Source organism: Rhinoraja longicauda, chromosome 1, assembly GCF_053455715.1.
Source record: "Rhinoraja longicauda isolate Sanriku21f chromosome 1, sRhiLon1.1, whole genome shotgun sequence".
In the NCBI taxonomy this organism is placed as follows: domain Eukaryota; kingdom Metazoa; phylum Chordata; class Chondrichthyes; order Rajiformes; family Arhynchobatidae; genus Rhinoraja; species Rhinoraja longicauda.
Window position 1 is genome coordinate 3,119,341 of NC_135953.1, and position 26,582 is coordinate 3,145,922.

General features: G+C 49.2%; 1 protein-coding gene across 1 annotated transcript in view; it reads left to right on the forward strand.

Moving 5' to 3' along the window:
* The window catches only part of LOC144598321 (uncharacterized), a 73,245-nt gene that overhangs the window by 13,190 nt on the left and 33,473 nt on the right, over positions 1–26,582 (forward strand). The window contains exons 2-4 of the mRNA XM_078408322.1: positions 14,092–14,164; positions 19,000–19,469; positions 24,569–25,211. Of these exons, the coding sequence (XP_078264448.1) occupies positions 14,092–14,164; positions 19,000–19,469; positions 24,569–25,211 (1,186 nt within the window). The remainder of the gene's footprint in view (positions 1–14,091; positions 14,165–18,999; positions 19,470–24,568; positions 25,212–26,582) is intronic.

Consider the following 26,582-nt stretch of genomic DNA (forward strand, 5'->3'; position numbering starts at 1 on the left):
GGTTTGGTCTCGGGAGAAGCTTTCGCAGTTGAAGAAACTTTATACAGTATTTTTTCGCATCGCCTTGACTCAGAAATCGATTTTTTTAAAAAATTGATTTGAGTTTAGAAGTTGGGAGGTCATTTTGCAGTTAGAGTCTCGACCCGAAACGTCAGCCATCCCTTCTCTCCAGAGATGCTGTCTGTCCGCTGAGTTACCCCAGCACACTGTGTCTATATGCAGTTATAGAGTCATCCAGCGTGGAAACAGGCCCTTCGGCCCAACTCGCCCACACTGACCAACTTGTCCCATGTACACTAGTCCCACCTGCCTGCGTTTGGTCCATATCCCTCTAAACCTGTCCTATCCATGTACCTGTCTAAATTTTTCTTAAACATTATGATAGTCCCACCTCCGGCATCTCATTCCATACACCCACCACCCTCTGTGTGACAATAGACAATAGGTGCAGGAGGAGGCCATTCGGCCCTTCGAGCCAGCACCGCCATTCAATGTGATCATGGCTGATCATTCTCAATCAGTACCCCGTTCCTGCCTTCTCCCCATACCCCCTGACTCCGCTATCCTTAAAAGCTCTATCTAGCTCTCTCTTGAATGCATTCAGAGAATTGGACTCCACTGCCTTCTGAGGTAGAGAATTCCACAGATTTACAACTCTCTGACTGAAAAAGATTTTCTTCATCTCCGTTCTAAATGGCTTACCACTTATTCTTAAACTGTGGCCCCTTGTTCTGGACTTCCCCCAACATCGGGAACATGTTTCCTGCCTCTAATGTGTCCAACCCCTTAATAATCTCATATGTGTCTTTAAGATCCCCTCTCATCCTTCTAAATTCCCCTCACTGTACCTCGGCACACGTGACAATAAACTAAACTGAGTCCATGCTGTCCGTCGATCACCCACTCACACTAGTTTGATGTTATCCCACTTTCTCATCCACTCCCAACAGCTCAGGGGAATCTTTACATTGGCAGGTTCTTAGTGCGGGTGTCAGGGGTTACGGGGAGAAGGCAGGAGAATGGGGTTGAGAGGGAGAGACAGATCAGCCGTGATCGAGTGGCGGAGTGGACTCGATGGGCCGAATGGCCTGATTCCGCTCCTCTGACTTAACTCATGAAACCCACGCGGTCACAGGGAGAACATGCAAACTCCACGCACCTACAACACCCGAGGTCAGGATCGAACTCAGATCTCTCACACTGTGAGGCAGCGGCTCTACCCGCTGTGCCGCTGTGCTGCCCCTGTATTAGACGATAGACAATAGGTGCAGGAGTAGGCCATTCGACCCTTCGAGCCAGCTCCGGTATTCGGAAGGAGATTTTTTTTAAATTGGAATATCTTTTAGTTTCGTTTATTGCCACGTGTACCCAGGCAGTGGAAAGACAATCCACGATTACTATCGAGCCATCCACAGCATGCAGATACATGATAAAGGAATAACTTTTAGTGCAAGGTCAAGCCAGTAAAGTTCAATCAAAGATAGTCTGAGGGTCACCAATGAGGTAGATAGTAGTTCAGGACTGCTAATAGAAACAAAGAAACATAGAAAATAGGTGCAGGAGGAGGCCATTTGGCCATTCGAGCCAGCACCGCCATTCTCTGTGATCATGGCTGATCATCCACAATCAGTAACCCGTGCCTGCCTTCTCCCCACATCCCTTGATTCCACTAGCCCCTATCTAACTCTCTTTTAAATTCATCCAGTGAGTTGGCCTCCACTGCTCTCTGTGGCAGAGAATTCCACAAATTCACAACTCTTTGGGTGAAAAAGTGTTTCCTCATCTCCGTTCTAAATGGCCTCCCTTTTATTCTTAAACTGTGGCCCCTGGTTCTGGACTCCCCCAACATCGGGAACATGTTTCCTGCCTCCACCGTGTCCAATCCCTTAATAATCATATGTGTTTCAATAAGATCCCCTCTCATCCTTCTTTCCCACACCAACCTCTCTGTCCTGTGTCTCCTCCTTTGCCAGACCACACACAAACTGGAGGAACAGCACCCAACAGGTCGGCACGGTGGCGCAGCGGTAGAGTTGCTGCCTCACAGCGCCAGAGACATGGGTTTTACCCTGACTACAGGGCCTGTCTGCACTGAGTTTTTACATTCTCCCTGTGACCGCGTGGGTTTTCTCCGGGTGCTCTGGTTTCTTCCCACCACCCAAAGACGTGCAGGTGTGTAGGTTGGTTGGCTTCTTCTGTAAAGTGTCCGGAGTGTGTAGGATGCAAAATTGGGATAACTATTATACGGGAGATTGTTGGTCGGTGCGGACTCGGTTGTTTCTGCAATATATATCTAAACTAAACTAAACAGTGCCAGAGACCCGCGTTTGATCCCAACTACGGAGTTTGTACGTTCCCCTTCGTGACCTGCGTGGGTTTTCTCCGGGTGTTCCGGTTTCCTCCCACACTCCAAAGACGTGCAGGTTTGTAGGCTAATTGGCTTCGGTAAATTGTCCCTCGTGTGTGTGTAGGATAGTGCTACTGTAAGGGGGTCGCTGGCCGGCACGGAATCGGTGGGTCGAAGGGCCTGTTTCCGCCATGTGTATCTCTAAACTAAATTGCAAAAGACACTGATATGTTCTGGGGATCGGGAGAGACAGGCCTTACTTCTCCAGAAATGACCTTGCAATGTTCCAAGAATGATGTTATCAGGCGTTGTTAACGGAAATGAGCATCCAATTCCCAAGTAGAATGCGCCTAATCTCATTCCAGGCATAGATTATGCAGGAAGTGTAAAACAGGAGATAGACACAAAGTGCTGAAGTAACTCAGTGGGTCAGGCAGCATCTGTGGAGAACATGGATAGGTGACGTTTCACAGAGTGCTGGAGTAACTCAGCGGGTCAGGCAGCATCTCTGGAGAACATGGATAGGTGATGTTTCACAGAGTGCTGGAGTAACTCAGCGGGTCAGGCAGCATCTGTGGAGAACATGGATAGGTGACGTTTCACAGGGGGCTGGAGTAACTCAGCGGGTCAGGCAGCATCTGTGGAGAACATGGATAGGTGACGTTTCGAGTCGACACCCTTCTTTGGACTCGTGTCTGAAGGCTTCCGACCCAAAACGTCACTTAATCCTTTTCTCCAGAGATGCTGCCTGTCCCGCTGAGTTACTCCAGCATTTTGTGTCTATCTTCGGTGTAAACCAGCATCTGCAGTTCCTTCCTCCACACGGCATTAAACAGGTGTTACGTTTCATTGCAACACGTTAACATTCTGAGATCCCTTCCTTTTCCTTCACCCTGTGGTGGAGCCTGTAAGATCGATGTTTACAGTTTAGTTAGCGTGAAAACTGGCCCTTCAGCCCGCTGAGTCCGTGCCGACCAGCGATTGCCCGTACACTAGTTCTATACTGCACACTAGGGGCAATTTACAGAGGCCAATTAACCTACAAACCTGCACATCTTTGGGAGGTGAGAAAAAGGCAGGAGAATGGGGTTGAGAGGAAAAGATAGACCGGCCTTGTTTGAAGGGCAGAGTAGACCCGATGGGCCGAATGGCGTACCTCTGCTGCTATGACTTGAGATCAGAGCACCCTGAGAAAACCCAAGCGGTCACAGTGAGTACGTGCAGACTATGCGTGTACAGCACCCGTAGTCGGGATGGAACCCGGGTCACTGGCGCTGTAAGACAGCAACTCTATCGCTGCGCCACCGTATCGCCCAGAGTTATAGAGAGTCATAGAGCAGCACAAAGTGGAAACAGGCCACGTTGGATCCTGACTACGGGTGCTGTCTGTACGGAGTTTCTCCGGGTGCTCCAGTTTCCTCCCACACTCAAAGACGTGCAGGTTTGTAGGTTACTTGACTTCGGTTAAAAATAGTAAATTGTCCCTGGTGTTTGTACGATAATGCAAGTGTGCGGGGATTGCTGGTCGGTGCAGACTCGGTGGGCCGAAGGACCTTTTACTGCGCTGTATCTCTAAACTAAACTAAGTTGTGCATTGTCCCTCGTGTGCAGGGTAGTGCTGGTGTTGGGGTGATTGATGGTCGGCGCGGACCCGGTGTGCCATAGGGCCTGTTTCCGTGCTGTATCACTCCTCAGTTGTACAGGGTCCTAGTGAGACCGTACCTGGAGTATTGTGTGCAGTTTTGGTCTCCAAATTTGAGGAAGGATATTCTTGCTATTGAGGGCGTGCAGCGTAGGTTTACTAGGTTAATTCCCGGAATGGCGGGACTGTCGTATGTTGAAAGACTGGAGCGACTAGGCTTGTATACACTGGAATTTAGAAGGATGAGAGGGGATCTTATCGAAACGTATAAGATTATTAAGGGGTTGGACACATTAGAGGCAGGAAACATGTTCCCAATGTTGGGGGAGTCCAGAACAAGGGGCCACAGTTTAAGAATAAGGGGTAGGCCATTTAGAACGGAGATGAGGAAAAACTTTTTCAGTCAGAGAGTTGTGAATCTGTGGAATTCTCTGCCTCAGAAGGCAGTGGAGGCCAATTCTCTGAATGCATTCAAGAGAGAGCTAGATAGAGCTCTTAAGGATAGTGGAGTCAGGGGGTATGGGGAGAAGGCAGGAACGGGGTACTGATTGAGAATGATCAGCCATGATCACATTGAATGGCGGTGCTGGCTCGAAGGGCCGAATGGCCTAATCCTGCACCTATTGTCTATTGTCTATTGTCTCAGCCTCCTACACCCCAAAGAAAAAATTCCCGGCCTTAACTCAAGCCCGCCAGCCCAGGTAACATCCTCTCACTGCTCAGGCCGGCTCCAAACTGTGCCAAAAATTGTCCCAATTGACATTCTTTAGCGGTTGTTATGGGAACGGGCAAGTTTGCAGTTTAGCTCTTCCACTCGTGGTTCAGCTCTATAATTACCGGTTTGAGATTACACGAGAATTTGCTTACACATCCAGACCGTTATTGCTTCAATTTAGTTTAGTTTAGTTTAGAGATACAGCGCAGAAGCAGGCCCTTCGGCCCACCGAGTCCGCGCCGACCAGCGATCCCCGCACATTAGCACTATCCTACACCCACTAGGGACAATTTACAATTATGCCGAGCCAATTAACCTACAAACCTGTACGTCTTTGGAGTGTGGAAGGAAACCGAAGATCTCGGAGAAAACCCACACAGGTCACGGGGAGAACGTACAAACTCCGTACAGACAGCACCCGTAGTCGGGATGGAACCCGGGTCTCTGGCGCTGCATTCGCTGTAAGGCTGCAACTCTACCGCTGCACCACCGTGACTTTATATCTTCCGGATACAAGGTCTTCCTGAAGAATTGGCGCCTGGTAAAATTATGAGGGTCAGGTTTCTCCAGATCAACCCTCGTAGAGTCACAGAGTGATTCAGCGTGGAAACAGGCCATTCAGACCAACTTGCCCACATCGGCCAAAATGTCCCATCTACACTTGTCCCACCTGCCCGCATTTGGCCCATATCCCTCCAAACCTGTCTTATCCATAACCTGGCCTCATCAGGGAAGGGAGAACTATATACATATTAGACTTTAAAGATACGGCACAGAAACGAGCCCTTCGGCCCACATGGTAATGCAGTAAAGGGGTTGGACACAGGTAAAGATAATTCTTGGTAAAGATAATTCTTCAGACTGAATGTGAGTGGGTGGGGGTGGGGGGTGGAGGTGAAGAGCTGGAGGCGGATGCTGGAGTGAGAAAGTTGGTTATTAATATCGCTTACAAAGTAATTAGAGTCAGAGGAAAAGTTCCCTGGCCACCAGGCACCATATTATAGGAAAGATGTTGTCAAGCTGGAAAGGGTTCGGAGAAGATGTTGCCAGGACTAGAGGGTGTGAGCTACAGGGAGCGGTTGAGCAGGCTGGGTCTCTATTCCATGGAGCGCAGGAGGATGAGGGGTGATCTTAAAAAGGTGTATAAAATCATGAGAGGAATAGATCGGGTAGATGCACAGAGTCCCTTGCCCAGAGTAGGGGAATCGAGGCCCAGAGGACATAGGTTCAAGGTGAAGGGGGAAAAAATTTAATAGGAATATGAGGGGTAACCTTTTCACTCAGAGGGTGGTGCGTGTATGGAACAAGCTGCCAGAGGAGGTAGTTGAGGCTGGGACTATCCCATCATTTAAGAAACAGTTGGACAGGTACATGGATAGGACAGGTTTGGAGGGATATGGACCAAAAGCAGGCAAGTGGGACTAGTGTAGCTGGGACATGTTGGCCGGTGTGGGCGAGTTGGGCCGAAGGGCTTGTTTTCACACTGTATCACTCTATGACTTTAGGCCAGGATGGGCTGTGTAATTTTCCAAAGAACCTTAGTTTCTGGAAAAGGTTTATAAGGAAGCAAGTTTAACTGCAGCACAAGAATAATTTATGGAAACAGCTTGCTACTTATCAGTTTACTGTTTAGTGGTGATATTGCATCGTGTCTGGTATAAGTCACGGGGAAGTTAATGAAATGCATTACTTAGGAGGTGTAAGAAAACCTTCAGAGCGTCACATGTTGAGGTGAGGTCAATGTTTTCATTAAGAAGGAAACAACTCCCTTAAAGTGGCCCTTCGGCCCAACCCACCCACTCTGGCCCAACAATGTCCCAGCTACACTAGTCATAGAGTGATACAGTGTGGAAACAGGCCCTTCGGCCCAACTTGCCCACACCAACCAACATGCCACATCTACGCTAGTCCCACCTGCCTGCGTTTGGCCCATATCCCTCCAAACCCGTCCCATCCATGTACCTGGCAAATGTTTCTTAAATGTTGGGATAGTCTCTGCTTCAACTACCTCCTCCGGCAGCTCGTTCCATACACCCACCACCCTTTGTGTGAAAAGGATACCCCTCAGATTCCTATAAAATCTCCCTCCCCCCCCTCCCTCATCTTAAACCTATGGCCTCTGGTTCTCACTATAGTGGTAAAGAAGGCATATGGTATGCTTGTTTTTATAGTTCAGGGCAAGAGTCATGAAGTCATGACTTCAATTAACTCTACATTCTTTTCTCTCAGGCTGTGCGAATGGGACTCATGGATCTCTCCCTCAAAGACCAGTGTTGACTGACTTTAGTTTAGTTTAGTTTAGAGATACAGCGCGGAAACAGGCCCTTCGGCCCTCCGGGTCCGCGCCGACCAGCGATCCCCGCACATTAACACTATCCTATACCCACTAGGGACAATTCATAATCTTTACCGAAGCTAATTAACCTACACACTTCTATGTCTCTGGAGTGTGGGAAGAAACTGGAGCACCCGGAAAAAACCCACGCAGGTCACGGGGAGAATGTGCAAACTCCTTACAGACAGCACCTGCAGCCTGGAACAAACTCAGGTTTTTGGCGCTGTGATTCAGCAACTCGACTATTGCGCCACCGTGCCTCTCTCAAATGGCCTCCCCCTGGTGCTGTGACCATTCTGTAATTTGGCCCGGCCTCTTTCGACAAAGGAAATAATTTTTTTTCTCTCGCTTTTCATTCTGTCAAATTGTTTCATCACCTTAAAAATCTAAATTTCCACATTTTTTAATCAGCTGAACTCGGGAACGGAAGCATTTTTGTCCTGTCACCTGATCCTACAGTTGGACACCAAGGCCTATTGATAATAGTGGTGTTTAAGAACCACTAGTTTGCAGTTGTATAAGACGTTGGTGAGACCGCATTTAGAATATTGTGTTCAGTTCTGGGCACCAATTTATAAGAAAGATATTGTCAAGCTTGAAAAGTTTTCAGAAAAGATTTTCACACAGAGGGTGTAAGAAAATAACTGCAGATGCTGGTACAAATCGAAGGTATTTATTCACAAAATATTTATTCTCAGGAGAGAAGGAATGGGCGATGTTTCAGGTCGAGACCCTTCTTCAGACTGAAGAAGAGTCTCGACCCGAAACTTCGCCCATTCCTTCTCTCCTGAGATGCTGCCTGACCTGCTGAGTTGCTCCAGCATTTTGTGAATAAATACCTTTGAATCACACAGAGGGTGGTGGGTGTATGTAACAGGCTGCCAGAGGAAGTAGTTGAGGCTGGGACTACCCCATCGTTTAAGAAACAGTTGGACAGGTACATGGATAGGACAGGTTTGGAGGGATATGGACCAAGCGCAGGCAAGTGGGACTAGTGTAGCTGTGACATTGTTGGCTGGTGTGGGCGAGTTGGGCCGAAGGGCCTGTTTCCACCCTGTATCAATCAATGACTATAAAAGGCTTTCAATAGGCATATTGACAATCAGTGAATGGAGGCATCCGGATCACGTGCAGGCGGAAAAGAGCTGATTTTGGCATCAACGTCAGCATGGACATAGTGGGTCGAAGGGCCTGTTCCCACAATGTACTGTTCTTTATTTAAGGTGGCACGGTGATGCAGCGGTAGAGTTGCTGCCTCACAGCGCCAGAGGCCCGGGTTTCATTCAGACTGTGGGTGCTGTCTGTACGGAGTTTGTACGTTCTCCCCGTGACCTGTGTGGGTTTTCTCCAGGAAGCCCTCCCACACTTCAAAAACGTACAGTTTGTAGGTTAATTGACTTCAGTAAATTGTCCCCAGTGTGTGTAGGGTAGTGTTAGTATATGGGGTGATCGCTGGGCGGCACAGACTCGGTGGGCTGAAGGGCCTGTTTCCGCGCTGTATCTCTAATGTCTGTGCCACAATGTCCATGCTGAACATGATGCCAAGACCAACTCTTATCTGCCTGCAAATAATCCATATCCCTCCATTCCCTGCATAGCCGTGTGTCTCTTTTAATCACATAGAAAATAGGTGGAGGAGGAGGCCATTAGGCCCTTCGATCCAGCACCGCCATTCATTGTGATCATGGCTGATCATCCACAATCAGTAACCCGTGCCTGCCTTCTTCCCACATCCCTTGATTCCGCTAGCCCCCAGAGCTCTATCTAACTCTCTTTTAAATTCATCCATTGAATTGGCCTCCACTGCCCTCTGTGGCAGAGAATTCCACAAATTCAAAACACTCTGGCTGAAAAAGTTCCTTCTCACCTCAGTTTTAAATGTCTCCCCTTTATTCTTAGACTGTGTGGCCCCTGGTTCTGGACTCCCCCAACATTGGGAACATTTTTCCTGCGTCACCACTATCATTTCTGTCTCCACCACCTACCCTGGCAGCTCGGTCCGGGCACTCACCACCCTCTCTGGAAAGAAAAACTTGTATCGCACATTCGCCATCAAACTTTGCTCCTCTTACTGTAAAGCTACGCCCACTAGTTGCCAGGGAAATTGTTTCTGACTATCTACCCTATCTACACCTCTCATAATTTATACACTTCTATCAAGAAAAAAAATCCCAATGTTGGGGGAGTCCAGAACCAGGGTCCACACAGTCTAAGAATAAAGGGGAGGCCATTTAAAACTGAGGTGAGAAAAAAACTTTTTCACCCAGAGAGTTGTGAATCTGTGGAATTCTCTGCCACAGAAGGCAGTGGAGGCCAATTCACTGGATGAATTTAAAAGAGAGTTAGATAGAGCTCTGGGGGCTAGCGGAATCAAGGGATATGGGGAGAAGGCAGGCACGGGTTACTGATTGTGGATGATCAGCCATGATCACAATGAATGGCGGTGCTGGCTCGAAAGGCCAAATGGCCTCCTACTGCACCTATTTTCAATGTTTCTATGTTTCAAGTCTCTGCAATCCGGCATTCCAGAGTAAACAACCCATGTGTGTCTAACCTCACCCTGTAGCTAACATTAACTAATCCAGGCATTATTGTGGTAAACCTCCTCCACACCCTCTCCAAAGCCTCCTCAGCATGCCTGCAATGGGGCGACTAGAACTGCACGCAGATTTTTTTGTGATAGGAGCTGAATTGGGCCATTCGGACCATCAAGTGTACTCCCCCATTCAATCATGGCTGATATATCTCTCCCTCACCCCATTCTCCTGCCTTCTCCCCATAACCCCATTTGATTAGCACGGTGGCGCAGCGGTAGAGTTGCTGCCTTACAACGAATGCAGCGCCGGAGACCAAGGTTCGATCCCGACTACGGGTACTGTCTGCACGGAGTTTGTACGTTCTCCCCGTGACCTGCGTGGGTTTTCTCCGAGATCTTCGATTTCCTCCCACACACTCCAAAGACGTGCAGGTGTGTAGGTTAATTGGCTTGGTAAATGTTAAAAAAATTGTCCCTAGTGGGTGTAGAATAGTGTTAATGTGCGGGGATCGCTGGTCGGCGCGGACCCGGTGGGCCGAAAGGGCCTGTTTACATGCTGTAACTCTAAACTAAACTAAACTTTTTAAAAAACCTTGCCACCCGTACTAATCAAGAATCAATCTATCTCTGCCTTAAATATATCCATTGACTTGGCCTCCACAGCCGTCTGTGGCAAAAAAAAAATCCTCCTCATCTCCTTCCTAAAGGAACGTCCTTTATTTCTGAGGCTGTGCCCTCTGGTCCTAGACTCTCACACTGGTGGAAACATCCTCTCCACATCCACTCTGTCCAGTCTGTGTAAGGGAGGAATGTGGAGAGTAGCTGGTTAATTACAGACAGGCTCAGACCCGGGTCACGGGACTCAGACTAGAGACTGGATATCATACTCGGAACATTCCAGAAGGCTCAGCAGAAATCCAGGTTAGTCTGAACTGGGAGGCGGTGAAAAGGGGTAGCAAAGGACTATGCCCAGCTCCTTATACAGTGACACAGCGTGGAAACAGGCCCTTCTGCCCAACGCCCACACACTGGCCAACTTGTCCCAGCTACGCTAGTCCCACCTGCCTGCGTTTGCCCCATATCCCTCCAAACCTGTCCTATCCATGTACCTGTCTAAATGTATCTTAAGCATTACGATAGTCCCTGCCTGAACTACCTCCTCCAGCAACCCGTTCCATACACCCACCACCCTCTGTTTAAAAAAAACGTTACCTCGCAGGTATTAAATCTTTCCCCTCTAACCTTAAACCTATGTCCTCTGATCCTCAATTCCCCTACTCTGGGCAAGAGACTCTGTGCATCTACCCGATCTATTCCTCTCATGATTATGTACACCTCTATAAGATCACCCCTCATCCTCCTGTGCGCCAATGAATAAAATCCTAGCCTGCCCAACCTCTCCCTATAGCTCAGGCCCTTGGGTCCTGGCAACATCCTCGTAAATCCTCTCTGTACCCTTTCCAGCTTGACAACATCCTTCTTAAAGCAGCGTGACCAAAACTGAACACGATACTCCAAAAGCTGCCTCACCAAAGTAATGCACATCTGCAAGAAAATGGCCCAATGTCTATACTCAGTACTCTGACTGATGAAGGCCAATGTGCCAAACGCCTTCTTCACCACCCTATCTACATGCATCACAACTTTAAGGGAACTGTGTACGTACACTCCTAGATCCCTCAGCCCTACAACACTCCCTGGATTCCTGACATTCAGTGAAGGTCCTGCTTGGGTTGCCAACTATCTCACTCCCAAATAAGGAACAAAGGGTGACATCACGGCCCACACCCCATGTCACCTCACCCAGCCAGCGGTCACGTGCTCCCGCTCCACCAATGAATGAATGAATGAATAAGTTTATTGGTCAAGTATGTACATTTACAAGGAATGTGCCTTGGTGCTCTGCTCACAAATGACAACACAAACATACAGTTAACAATGGCGGCCGTCCGGGCAGGGAGGCGTGTTGCTAAGCAACCTCCATTAGGCGGCGCCCAGGCCTACAGTGTCGGGGCGTACAGCGCCGTCAGGGCCTGTTCCTGCTCTGTATCTCTAAATTAAACTAGTGTGCGGGGATCGCTGGTCGGCATGGACTCGGTGGGCCGCAGGGCCTGTTTCTGCTCTGTATCTCTAAATTAAACTAGTGTGCGGGGATCGCTGGTCGGCGTGGACTCGGTGGGCCGCAGGGCCTGTTTCCGCGCTTTATCTATAAAGTAAACTAGTGTGTGGGGATCGCTGGTCGGCATGGACTCGGTGGGCTTAAGAGCCTGTTTCTGCTCTGCATCTCTAAACTAAACTAGTGTGCGGGACCGCTGGTAGGCGTGGACTCGGTGGGCCGAAGGGCCTGTTTCTGCGCTGTACCTCTAAACTAAAACTGAAGCTGTTGCTGGGAGGTGTGGTGGAACGTTGGCGTGAGAGGTTTCTTCGTGCTGTCAGCCAGCTGTGTTGAGAGGGCAATGCTGGGCAGGGAGGAGGCAGCTCTTTATCTCTCTCTGCCCACACTGCTGCAGATCCACTAGCGTGGGTGAGGCTCAGGGCGTTGGCTGCTGCTCCGTGCAGACAGCATCGCTCCGCTGATCCCAGGGGGCTCTTGAATATTCAACTTGGCAGCCGCTCCTGACAGGAAACTTGCTGGTAATCCATCCCTGGCCCGACACTGAACTCTCCCATCTCACCGTCTTTTCATCCTAGTCATCGGGCAATGCAGCACAGAAACAGGCCGCTCGGCCCAACTAGTCCATGCTTTTAGTTTAGTTTAGAGATACAGCACGGAAACAGGCCCTTCAGCCCACCGGGTCCGTGCCGACCAGCGATCCCCGCACATTAACACCATCCCGCACGCACTAGGGACAATTTTTACATTTACCGAGCCAATTAACCTACAAACCTGCACGTCTTTGGTGTGTGGGAGGAAACCGAAGATCTCGGAGAAAATCCACGCAGGTCACGGGGAGAACGTACAAACTCTGTACAGACAGACCCATAGTCAGGATTGAACCCGGGTCTCCGACGCTGCATTCGCTACAAGGCAGCAACTCTACCTCTGCGCCACCGTGCTGCATGCTAGGATGACCAAGATGCCTGTCCTGGTTCTGGTTCCCAATGTTTGACCCATATCCTTCTAACCTGTACTTTACCATGTAGTTTAGAGATGCATAATGGAACAGGCCTTTCGGCCCAACTCGTCCATGCTAACCAAGGTGCCGCATCTGAGCGGCGCAGCAGTAGAGTTGCTGCCTCACAACGCCAGAGACTCGGGTTCGATCCTGACCCCAGGTGCTGTCTGTACAGAGTTTGTACGTTCACCCTTTGACCGTGTGAGTTTTATCCGGATGCTCCGGTTTCCTTCCACACTCCAAAGAGGTACAGGTTTGTTGATTAATTGACCGGTAAGAATTCTAAATTGTCCCTAATGTGTAGGATAGTGCCAGTGTACGGTGTGATCGCTGGTTGGCGCAGACTCGGTGGGCCGAAGGGCCTGTTTCTGCGCTTTATCTCTAAACTAAACTGAGCTGGCACCATTTGCCCACATTCGGTCCGTATCCCTCTAAACTATTCCTATCCATGTTGCTCAGTTTAGAGATACAGCATGACAACAGACCCTTTGGCCCACTGAGTCCGCACCGACCAGCGATCGCCCATTCACACTAGTTCTACGTTATTCCACTTTCCGATCCACTCCCTACACACGAGGGGTAATTTACAGGGACAATTAACCTACAGACCCGCATGCCTTTGGAGTGTGGGTGGAAACCGGAGCACCCGGTACGGTCACAGGGAGAACGTACAAACTCCGCACAGACAGCACCCGAGGGCAGGTTTGAACCCGGGTTACTGTGCTGTCCTCTTTTATGTTAAAAGAGATTAGTTTGTCTTGGCATCATGTACACGCAAGATGGACACAAAATGCTAGAGTAACTTAGCGGGTCAGGCAGCATCTCTGAAGAGAAGGAAAGGGTGACGTTTCGGGTCGAGACCCTTCTTCAGACTGAAGACTGGTCTCGACCCGAAACACCACCCATTCCTTCTCTCCAGAGATAGACAATAGGTGATGGAGTATGCCATTCGGCCCTTCGAGCCAGCACCGCCTTTCACTGTGATCATGGCTGATCATCCACAATCAGTACCCCGTTCGTGCCTTCTCCCAATATCCCCTGACTCCGCTATCTTTAAGAGCTCTATCTAATTCTCTCTTGAAAGCATCCAGATAATTGGCCTCCACTGCCTTCTGAGGCAGAGAATTCCACAGATTCACAACTCTCTGGGTGAAAAAGTTTTTCCTCGTCTCCATTCTAAATGGCCTACCCTTTATTCTTAAACTGTGGCCCCTGGTTCTGGACTGGCCTGACCCGCTGAGTTACTCCAGCATTTTGTGTCTATCTTCGGTTTAAACCAGCATCTGCAGTTCCTTCCTACACAGCATGTACACACAGATGTTCTGGGCCAAAAGGCCTGTCCCTGGGCTGTACTGTTGTTTGACTGCTTGAGTATTCTAACATTACTTCATCTGCAACAGATGTCAACACCGTCTCTCTGGCTTGCCAACAATATGTGTGTGAAGTCACACCCTCCCTCCCACTCAGTGATGGGTTAGTTGCTCTTTTTCAGTTTATTATTGTCACGTAGACTGGGATAATAAGAAAATAACTGCAGATGCTGGTACAAATCGAAGGTATTTATTCACAAAATTCTGGAGTAACTCAGCGGGGCAGGCAGCATCTCAGGAGAGAAGGAATGGATGACGTTTCGGGTCGAGACTCTTCTAGTGTGTGTAGGATAGTGTTAGTGTACGGGGTGATCGCTGATCGGTGCAGACTCGGTGGGCCGAAGGGCCTGTTTCCGTGCTGTATCTCTAAACTAAACTATTATGCCAATTTGGTTGCATGGACAATGTGGGCCGAAGGGCCCGTTTCCATGCTGTACAGCTCTATAACACGAGCAGCAGGGAGTGGAAAGGTTGCCGTTTCTCCCTGTGACCTGCGTGGGTTTTCTCCGGGTGCACCGGTTTCCTCCCACACTCCAGAGACGTACAAATTTGGAGGTTAATTGGCTTCCGAAAAATTGTAAATTATCCCGTGTGTGTGTTGGATTGTGTTAGTGTGCCAGGTGATAAGGAGATTTTATAAGGACACAAAGGGTGGTGGGTGAATGGAACGAGCTGCCGGAAGAGGTGATTGAGGCAGGGACTATCGCAACGTTTAAGAAACATTTGGACAGGTACACAGATAGGACAGGTTTGGAGGGATATGGGCCAAACGCTGGCAGGTGGGACTAGGGTAGCTGGGACATTGTTGGGCTAGTGTGGGCAGGTTGGGCCGAAGGGCCTGTTTCCACACTGTATCACTCAAGGACTAGTGTAGCTGGGACATTGTTGGGGTGGCGTGGGCGAGTTGGGCTGAAGCGCCTGTTTCCACACTGTATCACTCTATGGCTCGATGACATTGTGTCGACTCGGGAAGTTGTCTGACTTTGACAGTCAGGGTTGATGGTCGTGGGGGGAGATGCAGTCCCTGCTTCCTGCTGATAAAGCCGGCAGTGGCACCAATCCTCCCACAACCGATTAGATCCTGCAGTGCCTCCATGTTGTAGATCTTGTGTAATTAGTCAGTCTCATTTGTGCAATTTCTCTTCCCATTCCCGCCAGCACCCCCCCCCCCCCCGCCCCACCCCACAAACCCAAACCACAGTGGTAAGGCAATAAACAATAGGTGCAGGAGGAGGCCATCCGGCCCTTCGATCCAGCACCGCCATTCAATGTGATCATGGCTGATCATTCTCAATCAGTACCCCATTCCTGCCTTCTCCCCATACCCCCTGACTCCGCTGTCTTTAAGAGCTCTATCTAGCTCTCTCTTGAATGCATTCAGAGAATTGGCCTCCACTACCTTCTGAGGCAGAGAATTCCACAGATTCACAACTCTCTGGGTGAAAATGTTTTTCCTCATCTCCGTTCTAAATGGCCTACCCCTTATTCTTAAACCGTGGCCCCTGGTTCTGGACTCCCCCAACATTGGGAACATGTTTCCTGCCTCTAACGTGTCCAACCCCTTAATAATCTTATATGTTTCGATAAGATCCACTCTCATCCTTCTAAATTCCAGTGTATACAAGCCTAGAGCTCCAGTCTTTCAACATACGACAGGCCCGCCATTCTGGGAATTAACCTAGTAAACCTGCGCTGCACGCCCTCAATAGCAAGAATATCCTTACTCAAATTTGGAGACCAAAACTGCACACAGTACTCCAGGTGCGGTCTCACTAGGGCCCTGTACAACTGCAGAAGGACCTCTTTGCTCCTATACTCAAACTCCTCTTGTTATGAAGGCCAACATTCCATTGGCTTTCTTCACTGCCTGCTGTACCTGCATGCTTCCTTTCAGTGACTGATGCACAAGGACACCCAGATCTCGTTGTACGTCCCCTTTTCCGAACTTGACACCATCCAGATAATAATCTGCCTTCCTATTCTTACCACCAAAGTGGATAACCTCACTTATCTACATTAAACTGCATCTGCCATGCATTCGCCCACTCACACAACCTGTCCAAGTCACCCTGCAACCTCACAGCATCTTCCTCACAGTTCACACTACCACCTAGCTTTGTATCATCTGCAAATTTACTAATGGTACTTTTAATCCCTTCATCCAAGTCATTAATGTATATTGTAAATAGCTGCAGTCCCAGCACCGAGCCTTCCGGTACCCCACTAGTCACTGCCTGCCATTCTGAAAGGGACCCATTTATCCCCACTATTTGCTTTCTGTCTGTCAACCAATTTTCTATCCATGTCATTACCCTACCTCCAATACCATGTGCTCTAATTTTGCCCACTAATCTCCTATGTGGAACCTTGTCGAAGGCTTTCTGAAAGTCGAGGTACACCACATCCACCGGGAGCACAGGATGGGAGCAAGTCATTTGGACTTGGCCCGCGTTCAAGTGAATGCTGCTGAATATAGACTAGCATTGATCACTGGCCCGGTATGGGTGAGACGCAGGGAGATAGGGTTCCAACTGCAGTCTCTTCATCACAGTCGGCTGCTTTCAACCTTTCACTTAGCAGCGTAGGAGGCTGAGGGTGTGCAAGATCATGAGGGGAACGGATAAAGTGAACACTCACAGTCTTTTGGAAAGACTGGGCTTGTATTCACTGGAGTTTAGAAGGATGAGAGGGGATCTTATAGAGACGTATAAAATTATAAAAGGACTGGACCAGCTAGATGCAGGAAAAATGTTCCCAATGTTGGGGGAGTCCAGAACCAGGGGCCACAGTCTAAGAATAAAGGGGAGCCCATTTAAAACTAAGGTGAGAAAAAACATTTTCACCCAGAGAGATTTTATATACATCTATCAAGTCTTCCCTCAACCTCTGACTTTTCTGAGAAAACAATCTAAGTCTATCTAACCTCTCCCTGTAGCTGTAACCCTCTAATCCAGGCGGCATTCTGGCAAACCTCCTCTGCATCCTCTCCAAAACCTCTGCATCTTTCTTGCAATGGGGCGACCAGAATGCACGCAATACTCCACATCACGTGGACTGGAATATAAAAACAAAGATTCACAATTTAAAGGAGTAGAATTAGGCCATTCGGCCCATTGAGTCCACTCCGCCATTCAATCATGGCTGATCTGCCTCCAATTTTCCTGCCTTCTCCCCATAACCCTTGACACCCGTTCTAATGAAGAATTTGTCTAAGTGCTGGAGTAACTCAGCGGGTCAGGCAGCATCTGTGGAGAACATGGATAGGTGACGTTTCACAGAGTGCTGGAGTAACTCAGCGGGTCAGGCAGCATCTGTGGAGAACATGGATAGGCGACGTTTCACAGAGTGCTGGAGTAACTCAGCAGGTCAGGCAGCATCTCTGGAGAACATTTTATCGTTCATTTCATTTTATTGTTATTTTGTTTTGTTTTTATCTTTTTTTGTTTTACATGTTCGGAATAAAATATAAACAATAACAACAACAAGTACATGGATAGGAAAGGTTTAGAGGGGTGTGGGCCAAACACGGGAAGGGGGACGAGTGTAGATGGGCATCTCTGTGGGCATATAATTAGTTTAGAGATACAGAGCCAAAAAACAGGCTCTTTGGCCCACCGAGTCTGTGCCGTCCAGCGATCCCCGCACACTAACACCATCCTACACACACGAGGGACAATTTACAATTATCCCAAGAAAATTAACCTACAAACCTGTTCGCCATTGGAGGAAACGGGAAAAAATCCACTCAGGTCATGGGGAGAAGGTACAAACTCCGTTCAGACATCACCTGTAGGTAGGTTCGTACCCGGGTCTCCGGCGCTGTGAGGCAGCAACTAAAAAGTTACCACTCATATTCCTATGCCACCGAGACTCATCATCGATTCCCCTACTCTGGGCCAGAGTGTACAAAATCATGAGAAGAATAGATCGGGTCGATGCACAGTCTTTTACCCAGAGTAATGGAATCGAGGACCAGAGGACATAGGTTCAAGGTGAAGGGGAAAAGATTTAATAGGAATCCGAGGGGTAACTTTTTCCACACAGAGGGTGCTGGGTGTATGGAACAAGCTGCCAGAGGAAGGTATTACAAAATGCTGGAGTAACTCAGCGGGTCAGACAGCATCACTGGAGAGAATGGGTGACGTTTCGGGTCGAGACCCTTCTTCAGTCTGATTGCATTTTGTGATACCTTCGATTTGTACCAGCATCTGCAGTTATTTTCCTACACAAGCTGCCAGAGGAGGTTGTTGAGGTTGGGACTATCCCATCGTTGAAGAAACAGTTGGACAGGTACATGGATAGGACAGGTTTGGAGGGATATGAACCAAGCGCAGGCAAGTGGGACTAGTGTAGCAGGGACATTGTTGGGCCGGTGTGGGCGAGTTGGGCCGAAGGGCCTGTTTCCACATTGTATCACTCTATGAATAGTGTTGCTGAGCCAGTGTGGTTGAGTTGGGCCGAAGGGCCTGTTTCCACACTGTCTCACTCTATGACTAGTGTAGCTGGGACATTGTTGGGCGAGTTGGGCCGTAGGGCCTGTTTCCACACTGTATCACTCTATGACTAGTGTAGCTGGGACATTGTTGGGCCAGTGTGGGCGAGTTGGGCCGAAGGGCCTGTTTCCACATTGTATCACTCTATGAATAGTGTTGCTGAGCCAGTGTGGGTGAGTTGGGCCGAAGGGCCTGTTTCCACACTGTCTCACTCTATGACTAGTGTAGCTGGGACATTGTTGGGCCAGTGTGGGCGAGTTGGGCTGAAGGGCCTGTTTCCACACTGTATCACTCTATGACTAGTGTAGCTGGGACATTGTTGGGTCAGTGTGGGCGAGTTGGGCTGAAGGGCCTGTTTCCACACTGTATCACTCTCTGACTGTGCTGCCCAATTGGCTGCGTTGCGGTTTTCCCCGAGTCATGGGCTGAACTTGTTCCTCCACAGATGGTACAAGTTGTCATCGAAGCCGGGCAAGAAAGAGAAGGAGCGGGGGGAGATCCAGGTGAGCGTGCAGTTTGTGCGTAACCACCTGACGGCGAGCATGTTCGACCTGTCCTCCAAGGAGAAGCACCGGTCGCCACTGGCCAAGCTGAGGGACAAGGTGAAGGGCAAGAAGAAGCACGAGGGGCCATCAGGCGACTCTGCCTCCGCCATCGTGCCCTGCAGCATCGGGCAGCTGACCAGCGACGAGGACCTCAACGAGATGGCCACGCCCGAGAAGAGGTCCAAGAGGGGCTTCTTCTCCAAGCACAAGCTCCACCGATCCTCCCTGACCAAGTCCAACTCCTCGCTCAGCTCGCAACAGAGCCTGAGGTCCACGGAGAGTTTCGACAGCAACACTGCCGTGGCCGGACTGACATCTCCCAACATGCCCAGCAGCCCAAGCTTCGCCCATCCACCAACACCCACGCTAAGTAAGCTCATAGCTTCATAAGTGATAACATACAAAATAGGTGCAGGAGGAGGCCATTTGGCCCTTGGAGCCAGCACCGCCATTCATTATGATCATGGCTGATCATCCACAATCAGTAACCCGTGCCTGCCTTATCCCCATATCCCTTGATTCCACTAGCCCCTAGAGCTCTATCTAATTCTCTTTTAAATTCATCCAGTGATTTGGCCTCCACTGCCTTCTGTGGCAGAGAATTCCACAAATTCGCAACTCTCTGGGTGAAAAAGTTTTGCTTCTCACCTCAGTTTTAAATGGACTCCCCTTTATTCTTAGACTGTGGCCCCTGGTTCTGGACTCCCCCAACATTGGGATTTTTTTTCCTGCATCTAGCTTGTCCACTCCTTTTATAATTGGATGAGAGGAGCAGAATTAGGCCATTCGGCCCATCACATCTACTCCACCATTCAATCATGGCCGATCTATCTTTCCCTCTCAACCCCAGTCTCCTGCCTTCTCCCCATAACCCCTGACACCCCTACTAATCAAGAATCTGTCTCTGCCTTCAAAAATCTTTGTTGACTTGGCCTCCACAGTCGTCTGTGGCAATGAATTCCACTGATTCACTACCCTCTGACTAAAGACATTCCTCCTCAGAAAGAAATTCCTCCACAAGTAAGCACTTTGTGCGGCCCACAACAATAAGCACAACAGAGTAAGTCGTTTATTAGTAATTTACTCATTTACGGGCGGCACGGCAGCGGTAGAGTTGCTGCTTTACAGCGAATGCAGCGCCGGAGACTCAGGTTCGATCCTGACTACGGGTGCTGCACTGTAAGGAGTTTGTACGTTCTCCCCGTGACCTGCGTGGGTTTTCTCCGAGATCTTCGGTTTCCTCCCACACTCCAAAGACGTACAGGTATGTAGGTTAATTGGCTGGGTAAATGTAAAAATTGTCCCTAGTGGGTGTAGGATAGTGTTAATGTACGGGGATCACTGGGCGGCACGGACTTGGACGGCCGAAAAGGCCTGTTTCCGGCTGTATATATATGATATGATGATATAACTTCAAACTTGATACATCAACCTAACTCTCATCAAATGTCTGCAGCCTTTCAGACTGTGCGTTAGTTCCATGTCACTATCCCCTTATTGCCCCAATTTACCATGCACGCACCCACGATCACGGGGAGAACGTAAAAACTCCAAACCAAACAGTGTCCAGAGTCAGGATCAAACTCGGGACTTTTTGCGCTGTAAGGCACACTGTAAGGACGTATATTCACGATTTGGAAGAGGGGATTGAAGGCTTTGTGGCCAAGTTTGCGGATGATACGAAAATAGGTGGAAGGGCAGGTAGTGCAGAGAAAGCAGGGACTCTGCAGAGGGACTTGGACAGGTTGGGAGAGTGAACAGAGAAGTGGCAGATGGAATATAGTGTAGCAAAGTGCGGAGTCATGCATTTTGGTCGTCGGAATAAAGGCGTAGACTATTTTCTAAATGGGGTGAGAATCCAGAAATCGGAGGTGCAAAGGGACTTGGGAGTGCTGGTGCAGGATTCCCAAGTTAATCTGCAAGTCGAATCGGTAGTAAAGAAAGCAAACTCATTGCGAGCATCAGATGGAAAGAAAATGAAGATCTCTATTTACACTGCTAGCATTATTTCAAGAGGGCTTGTATACAAAAACGGATGTAATGCTGAGGCTCTATAAGGTGCTGGTCAGGCCGCATTTGGAATATTGTGAGCAGTTTTGTGCTGGCTCGAGAGTCCAGAGGAGTTTTACAAGAATGATCCCAGGAATGAGTGGGTTAACCGTTTGTCCATCCCTCCTAACCCCATTCTCCTGCCTTCTCCCCATAACCTCTGACACCCGTACTAATCAAGAATCTATCTCCCCCTTAAAAATATCCACTGACTTGGCCTCCTCAGCCTACTGTGGCAAAGAAATCAACAGATTCACCACCCTCTGACTAAAGAAATTTATCTTCGTCTCTTTCCTAAGAGAACTTCCTTTAATTCTGAGGCTATGACCTCTGGTCCTAGACTCTCCCACTAGTGGACACATCCTCTCCACATCCACTCTATCCAGGCCTTTCACTATTCTGTACATTTCAATGAGGTCCCCCCCTCATCCTTCTAAACTCCGGCGAGTACAGGCCCAGTGCCGACAAACGCTCGTCATAGGTTAACCCATTCATTCCTGGGATCATTCTTGTAAACCTCCTCTGGACCCTCTCCAGAGCCAGCACATCCTTCCTCAGATATGGCGCCCAATATTGCTCACAATACTGAATATAATATATGGAGTGAGCTGCCACAGGAGGTAGTTGAGGCAAACAAGATAACATTTAAAAAGACGTTTGAACAGGTACAGGGATAGGAAAGATTTAGAGAGATAGACACAAAGTGCTGGAGTAACTCAGCAGGTCAGGCAGCATCTCTGGAGATAAAGGATAGATGGCGTTTCGGGTCAGGACTCTTCTTCTTTGTTTCTGCAAGGTCTAGAGTGATATGGGTCAAATATGGCCAAATGGGACTAGCATAGATGGGGCATCTTGGTTAGCATGGATGACACATATGTCTAACTCGTATGTGGGCGGCACGGTGGCGCAGCGGTAGAGTTGCTGCCTTACAGCGAATGCAGTGCCATCGACCCGTGTTCGATCCCGACTACGGGCGCTGTTGTACGCTCTCCCCGTGACCTGCGTGGGTTTTCTCCGAGATCTTCAGTTTCCTTCCACACTCCAAAGACGTGCAGATATGTAGGTTAATTGGCTTGGTAAATGTAAAAATTGTCCCTAGTGTGTGTAGGATAGTGTTAATATGTGGGGATCATTGGTTGGCGCGGGTCCGTTGGGCCGAAGGGCCTGTTCCCACGCGGTATCTCTAAACTAAATGCTGTTATAGTGTTTGCTTCAACTTACTCCTCCGGCAGCTCATTCCATACACCCACCACCCTCGTGTGTGAAGGGCTTTGGGTGAGGTGGTGGGGTTGTATTGCTGGCTATTGGAGCCATAAAGTCATGCAGCGTGGAAACAGGCCCTTCAGCCCAACTTGCCCACACCGGCCAACATGTCCCATCTACATTAGTCCCACCTGCCTACATTTGGCCCGTATCCCTCTAAACCTGTCCTATCCATGTACCTGTTTCTTAAATGTTGCAATAGTCCCTGCCTCAACTACCTCCTCCAGCAGCTCGTTCCATGCACCCACCACCCTTTGTGTGAAAAGGTTACTCCTCGGGTTCCTATTAAATCTTTCCCCCCCTCACCTTAAACCCATGGCCTCTGGTTCACGATTTATTCTAGGCAAGAGGCTTTGTGTGTCTGTCCAATCTATTTCTCTTGTGATTTTGTAAGTGAAAATAAACTATGAAGTTTGTCCAAAGATAGACACAAAATGCTGGAGTAACTCAGCGGGTCAGGCAGCATCTGTGGAGAACATGGATAGGTGACGCTTCACAGAGTGCTGGAGTAACTCAGCGGGTCAGGCAGCATCTGTGGAGAACATGGATAGGTGATGTTTCACAGAGTGCTGGAATAACTCAGCAGGTCAGGCAGCATCTCTGGAGAGAAGGAATGGGTGACGTTTCGGGTCAAGGCCCCCTTATCAGGATGTTATTATCAAGTCGTAGTATCATACTCAAAGTAACAGCCCACATTCATGCCACTTGCCTACAAAGGTCTAAAGAAGGGTCTCGATCCAAAGCGTCACCTATTCCTTTTCTCCAGAGATGCTGCCTGTCCCATCAAGTTACTCCAGCATTTTGTGTCTATCTTCGGTGTAAACCAGCATCTGCAGTTCCTTCCTACACACACCATGAGGTTTCATAATCATAATCATACTTTATTAGCCAAGTATTTTTTGCAACATACGAGGAATTTCATTTGCCATACAGTCATACCAATAAGAAGCAACAGGACACACAAAACACATTTAAACATGAACATCAACCACAGTGACTCCTCCACATTCCTCGCTGTGATGACAATAGACAATAGGTGCAGGAGGAGGCCATTTGGCCCTTCGAGCCAGCACCACCATTCAATGTGATCATGGCTGATCATTCTCAATCAGTACCCCGTTCCTGCCTTCTCCCCATACCCCCTGACTCCGCTATCCTTAAGAGCGCTATCTAGCTCTCTCTTGAATGCATTCAGAGAATTGGACTCCAATGCCATATGAGGTAGAGAATTCCACAGATTTACAACTCTGACTGAAAAAGTTTTTTCTCATCTCCGTTCTAAATGGCCCACCCGTTATTCTTCAACTGTGGCCCCTGGTTCTGGACTCCCCCAACATTGGGAACATGTTTCCTGCCTCTAACATGTCCAACCCCTTAATAATCTTATACGTTTCGATAAGATCCCCTCTCATCCTTCTAAATTCCAGTGTATACAAGCCTAGTCACTCCAGTCTTTCAACATATGACAGTCCCGCCATTCCGGGAATTAACCTAGTAAACCTACGCTGCACGCCCTCAATAGCATGAATATCCTTCCTCAAATTTGGAGACCAAAACTGCACACAGTACTCCAAGAGCGGTCTCACTAGGGCCCGGACAACTGCAGAAGGACCTCTTTGCTCCTATACTCAACTCCTCTTGTTATGAAGGCCAACATTCCATTGGCTTTCTTCACTGCCTGCTGTACCTGCATGCTTCCTTCCAGTGACTGATGCACTAGGACACCCAGATCTCGTTGTACGTCCTCTTTTCCTAACTTGACACCATTCAGATAAAAATCTGGAAGGGGAAAACAAATTTCAATCTATTCCCTTTGTTCTCCTCGAGCCGTCCGTTGACGGGACGATCTTGGTTCCCATAGCCGGTGGTTGGGCCCTCGCGTCGGGGCGATCAAGCTCAGCTGCACCACGCCGGGCAGTCTGACCCCGGGTCGGGGCTGGTTGAAACCTTCTGCCTTCTTTGGCGCTCCCGACATCGGTCTCTACCGGAGACTGCGAGCTCCTCGATGTTGAAATCCGCAGGCCGCGGTTGGAGCATCGATCCCAGGCAAGCGATCGCAGGCTCCGATGGTAAGTCCACGTCCCTGCGGTGGGGCTCAAGGTTTGTCAGTGGCTAACCAGTAATTGTGCCACTGTGTTTCTTCTCTTCATCCACTAGGTACCAATCCATCCTTGGCCAAGTTACTGACACACAAGAGAGCTCTCAGCGACGAGGTCAACCAGGTTCTGGAGATCCACCCGAGTCACCTGGCCCTGAAGACCAGTGCCATATCCCGGTCTCTGCTCTGCATTAATGGCAGTCACGTCTACCGCGAGGAGCCTTCCACCAAATCCGCCTGCGGTTCGCTCCCCGTGCCCGCCCACCTGTGCCACTCCCACCACAGCGTTGGCGGCAAGGCGGAGGGACCTGGGCCGGGGGCTTTGGCCGAGGTTCGGCAGCGGCCGGCGAGCGGAGTGGACGCACCGGAGGTCAGGGTGGTCCCCCCGGTCATCGCGGTGAACGTCGCCGGGGTGGCAGCGCGGCCACGCTCCGACGGCCTGGGCCAGGAGACGGAGGGGGAGACGGTGGGTGGCTGGCAAGGGACTAAGCCAGTGCACGCCGCGGCCCCCATCCTCTCCACCGCCGACCCCCCCAAAGTCCACCCGCCAGCCGAGGCCAAGAAAGTCAGCATCTTCCCCTTTGGAAGCGACTCCGAGGCCCGGCACTCCCGGACCCCCTCCCCCGTGCGGAATTCCGGCTCACTGGCGGAGAGGAGCAAACCCAGTGGATGGTTTCTGAAGGACAACAATCACAAGCCAAGGTCAGTCACACCATCAGCATGCTGGGTGAATTGTGAAGATGGAAGCAGGGGAAATGTGAATGCGAGAGATGGGCTGGTCACGTTTAGGTTTATTATTATTGCAGAGAGTTGTGGACGCAGCCCAGACCATCACACAAACCAACCTCCCTTCCATTGACTCCATCTAAACCTCACGCTCCAAAGACGTACAGATATGTAGGTTAATTGACTGGGTAAATGTAAAAATTGTCCCTAGTGTGTGTAGGGATAGTGTTAATGTGTGGGGATCGCTGGGCAGTGCGGACTCGGTGGGCCGCAGGGCCTGTTTCCGCGCTGTATCTCTAAAATCTAAAATCAAGGCCAGCAGCAGCAGAGAAAATGTTCCCAATGTTGGGGGAGTGCAGAACCAGGGGCCACAGTCTAAGAATAAAGGGGAGGCCATTTAATACTGAGGTGAGAGGAAACTTTTTCACCGAGAGAGTTGGATGAGAGGGGATCTTATAGAGATGTATAAAATTATAAAAAGGACTGGACAAGCTAGATGCAGGAAAAATGTTCCCAATGTTGGGGGAGTTCAGAACCAGGGGCCACACAGTCTAAGAATAAAGGGGAGGCCATTTAAAACTGAGGTGAGAAAAAACTTTTTCACCCAGAGTTGTGAATTTGTGGAATTCTCTGCCACAAAAGGCAGTGGAGGCCAATTCACTGGATGAATTTAAAAGAGAGTTAGATAGAGCTCTAGGGGCTAGTGGAATCATGGGATATGGGGAGAAGACAGGCACGGGTTACTGATTGTGGATGATCAGCCATGATCACAGTGAATGGCGGTGCTGGCTCGAAAGGCCAAATGGCCTTTTTCACAGATATGTAGGTTAATTGACTGGGTTAAACCTACATATCTGGGAAATGTACCTATTTTCTAGGTTTCTATAATCAAGGATGAGAAGCACCCCGGTCACTCCCTCTTCTCCCCTCTCCCATCGGGCAAAAGGTACAGAAGTGTGAAAACGCACACCTCCAGATTCAGGGACAGTTTTTTCCCAGCTTTCATCAGGCAACTGAACCATCCCACCAACAAAGAGAGAGTGGTCCTGACCTCCCATCCACCTCATTGGAGACTTTTGGACTACCTTTAATCGTACTTCACTGGCCTTTTATTGTAGCTCAGTTTATTGTCACATGTACCGAGGTACAGTGAAAAGCTTTTTGTTGCACGTTTTCCAGTCAGCAGAAAGACAATACATGATTACAATCAAGCCGTCCACAGAGTAGATACATGATAAAGGGAATAACGTTTAGTGCAAGATAAACTCCAGTAAAGTTCGATTAAAGATAGTCTGAGGGTCTCCAATGAGGTAGATGGGAGGTCAGAATTGTGCCTACATTTATCTA